This window comes from Ambystoma mexicanum, chromosome 12, assembly GCF_040938575.1.
Source record: "Ambystoma mexicanum isolate Mex_15411 chromosome 12, UKY_AmexF1_1, whole genome shotgun sequence".
Classification (NCBI taxonomy): Eukaryota; Metazoa; Chordata; class Amphibia; order Caudata; family Ambystomatidae; genus Ambystoma; species Ambystoma mexicanum.
The window spans coordinates 1,013,859,599-1,013,872,852 of record NC_090936.1 but is presented as its reverse complement, the minus strand read 5'-3'; the positions used below and the strand labels follow the sequence as shown (position 1 = coordinate 1,013,872,852).

Genomic DNA, 13,254 nt, shown 5'->3' with positions numbered 1-13,254 from the left:
AAGCGCACCGTATTTCTCAAAGCTAAAGCTGTTGCGGAAAAATGGAACTGAAGCCGGCGGGCGCTGCGCGTGCTATATATTCATTCGATGACATCATCCTTGTGACGGTTTCCCCTCGAGGGACATCGAGACGACGCGATCGATGGACAGCGCCCTCTGCCGAAAAATAAATTCCAAAGCAGCTGAAGCTGGATATCAAAGATGAGGAATACATGGTAGGACACAATCAATTCGAAAGCCATATATAATGGGCGTACATGCACCCATTTAGCCGTGCCCAACTCCCTCTGTCTGCAAACTCCTTTCCCGCCCTCTTAAGTAACCCTTGTTCATGATATTCTTACTATGGTCTGATGTCCCCGGGCACGGCACAATATGCCTTGGACAAGGATTTGGCATTTTGAAACTACTACAGTGGACATTCCGCAGAGTACAAAAGTATAGTAACATAGCAAAACAATATTAGTCAGTGTATAACCAGGCATTACTTGCATCAGACAGCACAGGGACTCCCGTTTACCACATGTAGTACTGGACTGTACAAGCAGTGTGTAAACAAATCCACATAAAAACATATATGGAAAGTATATACACTACACAATTCATATATGCCTCCAATGCATCATTGAGACCCACTGAAAATAGTCTATTCTACATGACTGCTCTCATGCGTTTCCTGGGCAGAACAATGTTTTCCCATTCTTTGCTCTATAACACAATGTCTGCCACTTAGGAATGTTGACATGTCTCTTGAGTGTCTCTGATGCCTTGCACAGGCCAGTGGAACTAGGCAACAGAGACAAAGGTGTACATCCATTACAATGTATCATGGGCATGTCTGCCTAAAGTACATGTAATAGTGTGTTATTTATTGTGCATGTGATTGCAGAGCCAACTGTAAACAGTTGCCTTTGGGATTAATAGACTCACTTATTCTCCCGTCTCGGTCTACCTTTAGCGCTGCTCCCAACAGAATACAGCTTAGTTCCATTACAAATTTGGTCCAGCTCTCACATATTTACCGACAGCAATTCACGCTGTACCCAAACACTAAACAATACTACAACTAAATAATATTTCCCATTTGCGCCAATGCCTTATTAGTAGTTGGACTTTGCCCACTGACTTCAAATAGTCCTAACAGCGCTTGTCAATCACCAATCCTGGAAAACAAAAAGAGATCCAAAATGTGTTGCTTTCTGTCAAGTCTCATCCCTTAATGTGCATTATCAAATTACACCCTGTGGAAATTCCTATCAAACCAACACTCCACCTGAGTACCTCTCAATTCCTGTTGCGAATATTGGCAATAGCCCGGTAACCCTTATACAGGTGATAAAGGGCCTCACATGATGCTGTGATCAGATAGAAGTAATCTATGTTGAGCAGTTACCTGAAAAGAATATCTCCTTCCTTTGTCATGGCGTTCCCTGTGGCTCAAGCACGCCATTTTGAACGCAGCCTCTTTTTAAGGGATCACAGGAAGCAGGTCACCCGTTGAATATGCCCCTTATTAGAATATGTAAACATACTCGACGTGGAACGCTCGAGATGAAGCCACAAAACTTTTCCGCTTACCTTATGTAAACAAATTCTTGATGCCTTCCTCACCAAATCTGGGTAAAACTCTCTGCATTCATTAAAGAGCTTTATAATTGATGACACAAAGGATATGCGACATGGAGTGAAACACACCCCAAAGTTGCATATTTGTCCGAATGGCCGAGCGACGCTCGCAATTTATCCTTGAGAACCAAAAAACTTGCACTGCAATCAGATAAACATTTCCCTACTCAATACGTATACGACTCACTATCCACATTTAATAATATCATGCTGGGAAAATATGACAAGTTGTTGCAATCCATTTTGCATTAATTAACACTCTAATACTGGAACCAGAAGTTTACACATACTCTAATTTGGCGTGTTTCTATGTTTGAGAATGTGTGGGCTAAAGTCACACCAGCATCATCAACGTGCTTAATGTAAAATAGTTAGCTAACCTTCAACATGTTCGATAGAATATAGATAAAGTCAAATCAGTGATTTACTCATAGCAGGATTGTTGGGGACCTACATGTCATGTAACAATAAGGAACAGAACATTACCTCGCAAATAAGATTATTGGGACTTCTATACTATCCACCATTTTGGCGTTTGATAAGTCGTGTGATTATTTTTGGAAAACAAAAAAAACAAATATTTGTTCATATTGTTGGTGGAAAACCTCAATCCGCTTATTATTTAATCTTGTTACTTAACATTCACCACTATAATTGCAATTTGAGAAAATAACACTTATGTGTTGATCACTATCTAAAGTCGACCTGCCCTTTGTCTTGATGATATGATAATAGCAAGAGAAAGTTTATCAAAACAAAATATATTTTTTTCTCTCTCTCAATCCTTCACACCACTGTCATGACCACTGTCAGGGGCCACAAGCTGTGCCACAAGCAAGCTCCCAGAATTACTCTAAGGGCCTCAAGACTTCAGCAAAAAGGCTGCTGGAGCCAGTCCTGGCGCATCTGGCACCAGGCCTATATCCTGTAAGGAGATACTTATCAGGCTCAATTTCAATTGACTACATGGGTCTTTAAATCCAACATGGAGGCACCCAAAAAAGACATTCAGGTTCGCTTTCAATATTAAACAACCACACAGCGCTGTACTTACCTTAACGGATTCCGGGGGCCAGTTTTTCATCGCGCTCTCATCCACTCGCAGCACCACAGCGGCCTGTGAGGAGAAGAAGAAGAAAACACAGGTTAGCTTTAAAAGACAATAAAGGTGCCGCCCTTCGCGCTTTCTCTTACCTAGAAATGTGCCTCTCCATCCGGCACGTCAGCATCAAGACCTTCACACCTGAAAAGAAGGAGAAAGACATTAACAAATTCCCACGACCATAAACAGAACAAAAACTTACAAGTAACAAACCTACCTGCCTACCAGCAGATTCGGGGTCACAGCAGGCCTGGGCCCAAAGAAGGCATACTGCACCAGTGAAGCAACTCGGGCCGCTCGCCAACAAACTCCAAGCGCCCCTGCACAAGAAACGCAGGATGGATAGCTCACCCTAAAAATAACTAAGGTGAGATGAAACCCAGCAAGAAGGGGATCGGTCAGACGGAGGAGGGAGATTCACCCATTAGAGACAGTTATCACAAATCCTGCCTTCTGTAATTGCAGATTTATTATTCAGCACTGGGCAACTACGCGTCCAGGGTTCCAGATCTCAGAGCCTTCCAGACGCCCCCGGGGATATCAGGTGAGCGCAACAACCATTTCCCTTCCCCTATTTCGGTGTCCGAATTCAATCGTTTTGAGACCGTTCTGTGTTTACAAATCAATAGTGCCACCACTCTTCTTAATTCTTTCTTCCTGTCGCCACCCCTGGGGTTGCTCAGTAGGCTCTTAAGTCTCACAAACCTTATTTTAACCTGATTATCCATCTGATGATGTATTTTCCAATTTTCTGCCAAAGGCAGTCTAATGTCTTCCTTATGTAAGGCGTTCATGTATTGTACTTCCTAAATATGTGAGACCACATAAACACACAATTGCATACACAACATATTTACTTTTACAGTTGATGAATTATGTTATTTTCAAGCTTTTACACTCAAAAGCATACTGGCACATAATGCAATATCCACATTAAAACAATCCAACCAAATTGTGACGCAACCAACTTCTAGGTCGTTACAAAGGTTGCACAAATGATGGACTCCATGTATTCCTCAAAGTGGGGGCTGTTGTGTAGACCACATATGATCTATCTTCCAAGTAATCCGTTAGCAGAATCTAATGTCAATAACTTCTAGTGTTTGTGAAGAATTTTAAACAGTTGATAAGCATCACTGGAAAATTGTGTTCTCATTCTCACTTTGTGCGAAACATTCTTACCGTTCTTCTCTTTTGGTTTGAGTAAATCTCAACAGTTGAGTTTACAACTTCTCTCTCTTGCTTTTCTCACAATGTCCACTGCATACCCCCTTTCCTTGAATCTTTTATCCAATGTATCACATTCTTTTTAAAATTCAGCAAATTATTTACAGTTTCTTCTTGCTCTAATGTACTTCCCAGTTGAGATATTATTGAATACACTAGATTTGTGACATTGTGACAGCTACTGGCTAGCAAACAGAATTTACTTCTGATGATTTCCTATATGTTTTAGACATAATTCTGTTACCTTTGATGTAAAGTGTGGTGTCTAAAAAAATCTCTCACTAATGTGGCTGTTGCTGGTAAATTGAATTCCAAAATTGTTAGCATTTAGATAATCCACAAAATTATTCAAACAGACAGTACTCCCTTGCCAAATCAGAAAACGCCATCTATGACTCTTGCCAATAGCGTCATCTGTGGTCTATATACATTGTCTGAATAAACAGTCATTCTCGAACATACCCAAGAACAAATTTGCCAAGAAGGGGCATAATGTACACCAATTGCCACCCGCTTTGTCTGTCTAAACAAGTTCTCATTGAACAAGAAAACATTTTTGAGTGTACATTTCAACATGTCTTTAACCATCATCACATGCAACAAATAAGATGCTGAATTTTTTCGCTTATGTGTAATCCAATGTAGTCAATGCCAAATCATGTCGAATACATGTATAGAGAGCCCTTACATCAAGCGTCACTAGAACAAAACCATCAACCCCATTCAAAATTATCTATAATCAGTAAAAGGTGCATTGTATCTCTTAAGAATGGCGGTAGTTTTGGCAACTCTTTTACAATGATGGCATCAATTTTGAAAATGGTTCTGTGATCCAACCAATCCCGCTGACTATGGGTCTTCCTTCTGGTATCTTCTGAAAAGGCTTATGCACCTTTGGTAAAAAATATATTGTTGGTATTATCCTCATCTTTCAATAGGCCTGTGCTCAACCATTTGGTTACCAATTTTTCTGCTTCTTTAGCTATGCCTTTAATAGACATGGTGCCCAATTTCTAAAACACCCCGTTAATTCCAAGTGGGTGTAAGCAATTGAAAGATAGTCCTCTTTATTCATTATGACAATGTTCCCACCTGTGTCTGCCTGCTTAATAACAATCTCTGGGTCTTCTCTTATTTTTTTTAATGAATTTCTTTCTAGTTCACTTAGGGTTTGAATGCCTGTTCGTTTCTGCTTATTTTGATCAATGATTTTATGAATGTCTAATGTAACTCCCTTGTGCTGTTAGGATTATTTGAAGTCAGTGGGCAAAATCCACCTATTTGAAGATTGAAAATTAAAGATATTTGCATGAGGTTGCTCAAGTGTAACTATCTCTTTATTAAGGTGTTTTTCAAATACTAATAAGGCATTGGCGCAAATGGGAGATATTATTTAGGTGTAAGTTTTTATAGCTTCATTGGGCTTGAAGCTATCCCCCGCCTCCCCTTATTTGCAACCTATTAGTGCCATATTATACTATTGAGTGGCTCATTAAATTAAACGGTGGTCAGCGCAGTGGGACATTAGCCCATATTATAGTTAATACTACAACTAATATAAAGTCTATAGACTATTCATCTCTGCTAATAATTAGTCACTTATCTGTAATTATAAATTCTATAGTCACAAATATAAGTGCTGTGTTCATTCTCATGTATGTTCAGACCATAGTAAGAAAGTTCAGACACCGCAAAGCGCTTTAAAGCCAGAACAATGGCTTTAAGGCCATATACAAGAATTGAGTAACATAACAGAACTCACAAGTGGAAATGCTACCGGTAAACGATGGATTGGCAACACTATCTCTTCCAACAAACCAAGTGTCAGGAAAAAACGTCTATTGGGGTTTGAAGTGTATTTTTTATACCACAGGGCTCACGACAAATCTAACAGTTGTTGAGCTGAATGATTTGTTTTTGGAAGGCCCTTTCTGGGTTCGTAAAGGGAAAGCAGCTAAAGGGTCCCCAGTTTCAGAGCTAGCTAAAGCCCTGTGCTATGGGGTGGGAGCGCACGATTTTCCTTATCCCCATATGTTCTGTGCTTCGCAGGTGTAGGGGCTGCTCCTCATAAAAGGATCTAGTCTCTAGTTGTCACCAGGTGACTGGCCCCTGCCCAGAGATGAAGACTAAATGGGTTTTACTAGGGGTTCCTTCCCATATCACACGCAGGCTCATCCACTATAGCTCAGAGGCATCCGACCCCCTTTGTCACCCCAATGGGGCCATCATTTTTAGCCATTATTCAAATAGAACTGTACTGTTATGTTTTCTTTGTGTGTATTTAGAGTGTGTTCCAGCAGCATTTGTATTGCTGTACTATGACAATTCAACTGTGTTACATTTTATATACAAAAGTGAACCAAAAAAGGGAAACTCAAGGCAACACTTACTTTTTCTTGGCTTTAATGGTTGCTTTTGTGACTACTTTTTCCGCTTCATCATCTGATGCAATATTAATATTATCATCCTCATCCTCATCCTCCTCCTCGTCCTCCTCTTCCTTCTGCTCCTCTTCCTTCTGCTCTTCCTCCTCCTCCATTTCCTCTGTCTGCTCTTCAATACTAGCATCAACTGAAGCGGTGTCCTGACCCTCTAATAATCAATACATATAGATAGGAGGGGAGTGAGAAAACAATGAAGGTTCGAGCACCCACCTCCCCCAAATCATCAAAATCAAAAACGAGTACTGAGATCTAAACTAACTGCAAGACAGAATGCTGGGCTCCTGCAGACTTGAGCAACTCCGTCCCAAAAAAAATCTATTAGAAAGATAAACAACAATGGGTAATTGTTCATTAAATGGGCAGCACTGGTGTGGACACGTGCAGCGCGGCCCAAAGCCACAAATAGTAAATACAAGCAAATGAATGCCCTGACCCACGTGAGCTCTCAGTCTATTCTAGAACAATTGACCACAATGGGTCAGAAGAATTATGTTTGTTTTAAGATTTTTATTTTTGTATCCTAAGAAACATCACAGCCAACACATGTTTCGACCTATCCAGGTCTTTTTCAAAGCTACTGAAATGGTTCCAATTACACTTAAAGCGGCCAATTCCAAAAACCGGCACACCTTTCTAGCATACTGGGGCTTTGCGCAGCCTAATCAAATCAGTTTACAGTGGCCATCTGGTGACCATTTCAGCACAAGAAAGTCTGAATAGCTTTTGGAATGGACCGACTGAAGAGTAATTGGAACAATTTCAGTAGCCTTGAAAAAGATCTGCACAGGTCGAAACACGTGTTGGCTGCGATGTTTCTTATGATGCATTAATAACAAAAATAAAAATCTAAAAACAAACATAATTCTTGTGTCTAGCCATCCGACCCATTATGGTCAATTGTTCTAGAATAGACTGAAGGTCCACATGAGTCATGACATTAATTTACTTGTACTATTTGTTGTAGGTAATGAGGAGTACATGTGACTGGGAAACGTGTGGAGTAGAATGGCCGCAGGAAGGTTGACGCAATTGGATCATGAATGTCCATATGCGATATGGCAAGGGAGGGACATTAACCAACTGGGATATAATGCCAGGTGAGGAAACAGGGGCCTGTGAGTTACTAAGTCTGGTCAGGCATGCAATCATTGGGACTCGTCCTGATAATTGGCATATGAGCTTAGCACTGAGTAGCAATGGAGCCCAGTTTGGAGATTGGAAAAAGAAAGGGTTTGCTCTCAAACTGCGCGCACACACAGAATAGTAAGCACAATGCAATTTAAATGGGTGGTTTTAATCAGTGCCGGTGCAGCCTGAGCCAGTGCTATGAGCCAGTTCTTCACATAGCAGTGAACGCACTGCAATACAATAATTTACTGAAACGTCCTTCGTGCAACTGCAAAATAATGGGAGCCCACGTCTAACTTTGCCAAATAATTCAACCTCTATCAATGTACCCAGACTTTATACAAGCCAAGATCAAGCCTCAGTAGAAGAGCGGGAAGCTCGAAACACGTGTCAGGCTGCACCGGCACTGATTAAAACCACCCATTTAAATTGCATTGTGCTTACTATTCTGTGTGTGTGCGCAGTTTGAGAGCAAACCCTTTCTTTTTCTAATTCCATTTTCCAGTGGAAATTTGGCAGGCTCCTACTCAAGCTCTCAGCCGCAGCCCTTACACAGCCACATAAGTTGCCGTCCTATGCGCTGTACCCTGCTGGCCCCTTTCTGCCACTCCTCCCCCAAACCAGTTTGGAGATTGTACAAGGGTGACCCAAGGGCCGGGGGAGCCCATATTATCAAATGCACAGTAATTATGAGATATGCTGCAAAGAGATGTAGATACAAGCATCCCTCTTCTCAAAACAAATAATGATTCACACTGTATTCCAACCTGTGGTAGATGCAACTTGAGTCGCTTTATATTTATCCTTGGCCACTGCCCAGTCCACAGCTACAGTCCGTCCTGGAAAAGAAACAATTCTTCGTGGGACCAGCATGCAGAATGGCAGCAGTCTATGGCAACATGGAGCATGCTCAGATACTATATTGCTCATCTGGATAAACAAAACACTTTGTACTTCGTAATTTACTATTATTGTTTGCATACAAAACAAACTAATCCTAAATAACCTAACCCCACATTAATTTCACACATGACAATGTCACAATCTACATCGCATAACATTTAATTTCTTGCCCACAGTAAACTGCCGACAAGATATAGCAGATGCCTAAAAAAAAAAAAAGTCCCATCCCACTCCTCTGGATCACACACAGAGCACACTTCCCTGCGAAAGCAGCAGCTTTCACAGGGAAAGGAGTTCCCATGTGTGGCATTTCTTGACTTGAAAAGGCAGGAAGAAGGTCAAAGGACGCAAAACTCTTGGGGCACAGCCATTTTAGGGTGCTAGCCACTGTGCGTATGGGCCTCGGATCATCTGAACCCAAAGTAAACCTACCACTTAAGAAGCGAGTGCACGTTTGTCCGTAAAGCAAGTTTATTGTATAAATGGCCAGGAGGGACTAGATGATGCTATAGAATCAAACTAACCCGAGTCTCCATGAACCACAAAACATTTAACATTATATACATTTTACAACAGTTAAAACACGCCCACATATTTTATTACAAATCATCCCCCCACACACAATCGGTCAAACCTTTATAAAAGAAATCCAATCATCTCTAATTCTCACATTCTCATTGGTTCGATTTATTAAGCATCAGCTCAAATTCCATGGTAGGTCATGGCATCATTAAATAGACATTCACATACAATCATAATTCATTACAAGTTCCAGCTGGCCTGTGACCCAACCCCGGACGTGATGCACAAGGTTTGCAAAGACACTTCAAACAACATGATTCCCATGCACAAAAAATGACATCTCCTTTCGGCAATAGCGCCAAGTCGTAAAAAACCAAGGTCTGCCTGTGGCTGACCATCGGATATTGTTACAGCTGCCTGTTGCCCCTCCTCCTTGCTGAACTAGATTTCCCAGTCACACAGAGTTGACACTCACAAAACCTGGTTACAGGGCCTGCCCAAACTATGAAGGAGCATGCGGCATACAGATTTTACATATTCACCATGTTCCCCAAATTGTCCCCAGTTTATGGCCCTTAAGATATATGTCGGTGCATGAATGTTCAAAACTACTGCGTCCACTTCATAGTGGTTTCCTCATGACAAATATCCTTTTTTGCATGCGCATTATGAAGCTCCTTGTGGCCCACATTCTAGGTGCTTTGTGGTACACCACACCTATATTATGTTTAGATTTCCTCCGCAGTTTTGATATTTATTTTGCTAGGTGCAAATCTAAATGTATCAACTTAAACACCAAGTAACACTAGAAGTAACACATCCCCTATTCTCATTAATTAAGCTAGATACATGTGAAGTTGCAACATTGTGTCAATATCGCTGTTCCCCCAGTCATCAATATAGCACACACAACATGAACCCCTCATTCTAATGGGGATCTTCATCAACCAGCCCAAAACTACCTTAAGTAGCCACACACGAGGCAAATGCAAAAGTGCACAAGAAAAAGATTTATTTTTTTATTTATTATCACACAGCTACCAGCAGCTTGTTTCAGGCATATCGTCCAAGTAAACGAAAAGCCATCAGTTAAAAATGTATAAGGATACAAAGTACCCTAACTGCACTTCACTGTGAGGTGATGTGTACAATTAAGAAAACAATAATTCCAGAAGAGAGAGAGCCTCTTACTACTGGCAGTCTTAGGGACTAGTCAGTTTCCCCATGAGAGTGAGAAAAATAGGCAAGGGAAATAAAAGCTGACCTTGAAAAATACGAACAGGGTTAAAAAAGAAACAAACATACTGGGGGTACCATAGGAATTTATGGACGGAAAGGTGCAAAAAGAAAATCTTTCCTAACAAGGAATAGTCTTAGCAGAATTTCGCTAAGACTCTATAAAGCGATCCTGTGGTATACAGGTCCCCAACTCACAGTCTAAGTCTGCTCTACCCAAAGGATTGGTAGAATGGCAGAGCAGCCAGGCATATCTTTTGAGGAGGATGTGAAAAGTAGATAAGTTCAATGAACCTAGTCAATACATTAGCCCAAAGAATCTCTTACACACTGAAAGTTGTAATAAAATATACATGTATTTTATATACATACGCAAGGTAGGTAAATACTATTTTAGACTAACCAATACACAGGAAATATAAACAATACTTTTCATAGGTGACTGCTTCAACAGTAGTTGCTCAAGCCCACAATGGTTACAGAAAATTACAGTGATGACAGTTCCACTGTTTAAATAGTAGTGGCGTGAATCCCGCAATTGTTACAGTGAAATGACAGCTTCATTTATTTACAAAGTCACTCAGATAAAGTCTGCAGGAAGGAAAAATATGTTATTTAGCACTAGAAGCAGAGATGTACTTCTTAGCAACATTTTCCAAGGCTTCTAATGCGTTAGGAGTCCAATCCCTAACTAGTCAAGAGTTCATCAAAGTCAGTGTAGGATGGGAGCAAAAGAATTCTGCAGCAGCAGAAAAGGCAGAGTTCCTCAGGGCACTTAAGTTACTTTAAATAAAATGTTTTAGTATGATAACACAGATACTAAGGACCCTGAAAAAGACTCCCTAAAAGCACACAAGCTGTTAAGCCTGGGCAAGCGGTATGGGTGGACACCCAAACACCTAGTATCGCACTTCAATCACACTGGAGTGACTATTCGGCTTGAGGTAAGTTTTATCTTGAGCCCCACAGTACCTTATGGTGGTTGAATAAAATGCAGCTGAATAATTTCCTGTGCAGCAGCAACAGACCCGGTCTCTCGATTCCTCGGTCTGGTGAGGAAAGAAAGGACTCTGAATGGGACGTTACAGCAGCAGTCACAAGAAAGGACCCTCAGCAAGGATTTCTTCAGTCTCCCACATCGGTCTGCGGTTTTGGCACCTTTTTATCAGCTCCAACAGCGAACAGTTACCGCTCACTCGATCCGCCTCGATTCTGTGGTCCTGCACTCTGTTGAGGGAATTTGGATGACGGGGATCGTGCCTCTGGAGGTCCAACTCACCAAAGATTGTTCACGCAAAGAGGATGCACTGCAAATGGGTCAGAGGTTCCCTGGTATTCGTGGTTTGCAGCCCTGGAAGGTCACAGCACCTCGGGGGATGGCTCAATCTGCAGTTCGTTTCAGGGTTGGTTGTTCCCACCCGCCAAAGGGAAGGAGTCGTTCTCTTCGGAGCTCCTCTGTCGATAAGAAAACAGGATCAGGACAGCAGTGGTCGCTTCACGGTTACTGGAAGGGTCTGCATTAGTCTTCAGCTTCGGATCTTCTCTTCCAGTGGTCGACTTGCCTTCTGCCTCAGGCACCTCACTTTTTTCGGATTTCCCATTCACTGCTCTGCAAACTCTCCCTGCAGTTTACAGAAAGGGGCAGGTGACTGTTCAATCGGGACAGCCAGCCCCCCAGTGGGAACTGGTTCTATTCAGGCACATCAGCAGACAAAAGAGTGTCAAATCCTCCCTGGCTTCCCGTCCTTGCAGACACACTGGAGCCTAAGCAGGCTACACAAAGGGTGCCTGCCAAAAGGCAAAACACAAATTCAGACCTCCCCCTGCCAGAATGGTAGAAGAAGGGCTTACAAAAGGACAACCACACAAGAAATAGTGAAAAAAGAAAGGAGCCACCATGTTCGAACATAGGTGACCCTTTTATGCATAACCGGGGCGGAGGATACAGCCTGCGGTAGAAAATTGCACAAAAGTTGGTGGAACACATTCACTGCCACCAGCCATAAGTAGAAGGTTGTCTCTGTGACCAGAAAGTCACAGGAGCAGAGATAAGGGGGGGGGGGTACTAGGTGTCCCCTTAGCACTCCACATAAGGTGGGGTGTGCCAATCTCTCATAAGTTAAAGTTTCAGGAAGGATACAAAATATCCCTCTTTCCTTAAGAACAGTATTTCCAGGGAAAATTAAAGCATATAAAAGAAGAACCCAAAGGGTCCCCAGCAACACTGGACAGAGGGTGCTGTGTGCTGCAAAAGTGTAATACAGGTGCCTTTAGAGATAGAGAAAAACAAATCTCCATGAAAATAGGGAAAACAAAGAACAGAGTACCCATGGTTAGAGCATGTAACAATGAATGAGGGGAAAAAGGCTTCCCTCATTCAGGAGAACAAGAAAAAGGTCCAGAAGTCCAGCAGAAAGTGCTGGGGGCCTCACTATGAGAGGGGATTAAGCATAAAACTGATAATTGTAACGACGAGCAACACCAACTACACAGTGGCCTTTGGTATGGTATGGTAATGTTTATTTATATAGCGCCTATACACTGGCAAGTGTTTCAAAGTGCTCAAGGAGGGAAGGAAAACGGAGGAAAACAGTCGCTCAGAGCCCTTGAATTTCTGAGATGATAACAGTCTGCACAGGCAGATTAAGTGAATATGATACATTTAACAGTTTATATACAGCAAATAGGCCTGCCGGCGATTCTGCTGTTTTTTCAAGTGCACATTAAGGGGTGAAGACAAGGGAGAACAGACAGAACGATCTTTTGGCAGGACTGTATACAGATCGTGCAGGAGGGCAGGGGACCAAGTGCACCCAGTCGGTAGAGATGGTGAAGTGCAGAGAGAGAAGCTCTCAGGTTTTATTACAAGTGCAGTGGGGTGTAGGGCCTTGCGGCAAGTGCAGGAAGACTGGCAGGGGTGCCTTGGGACCAGTGAGACTCTGAGGTACACCAGGCGGCCAGTCAAACGGCATGGAAGGAGGGAGAGAAGAAAGAGCAGAGAGCTAGGTTAGCAGGGTAGGGTGAAAGAGAAGGAAGAGGAAGGTCTTGAGGAGTTTCCAGAACTTG

At 42.1% G+C, this 13,254-nt stretch overlaps 1 protein-coding gene across 1 annotated transcript in view; it reads right to left on the bottom strand.

Moving 5' to 3' along the window:
- The window catches only part of RBM28 (RNA binding motif protein 28), a 728,250-nt gene that overhangs the window by 519,359 nt on the left and 195,637 nt on the right, over positions 1 to 13,254 (bottom strand). Inside the window, exons 6-7 of the mRNA XM_069629558.1 lie at positions 8,295 to 8,366; positions 6,346 to 6,547 (exon numbers count right to left, since the gene is read on the bottom strand). Coding sequence (XP_069485659.1) covers positions 6,346 to 6,547; positions 8,295 to 8,366 — 274 coding nt within the window. The remainder of the gene's footprint in view (positions 1 to 6,345; positions 6,548 to 8,294; positions 8,367 to 13,254) is intronic.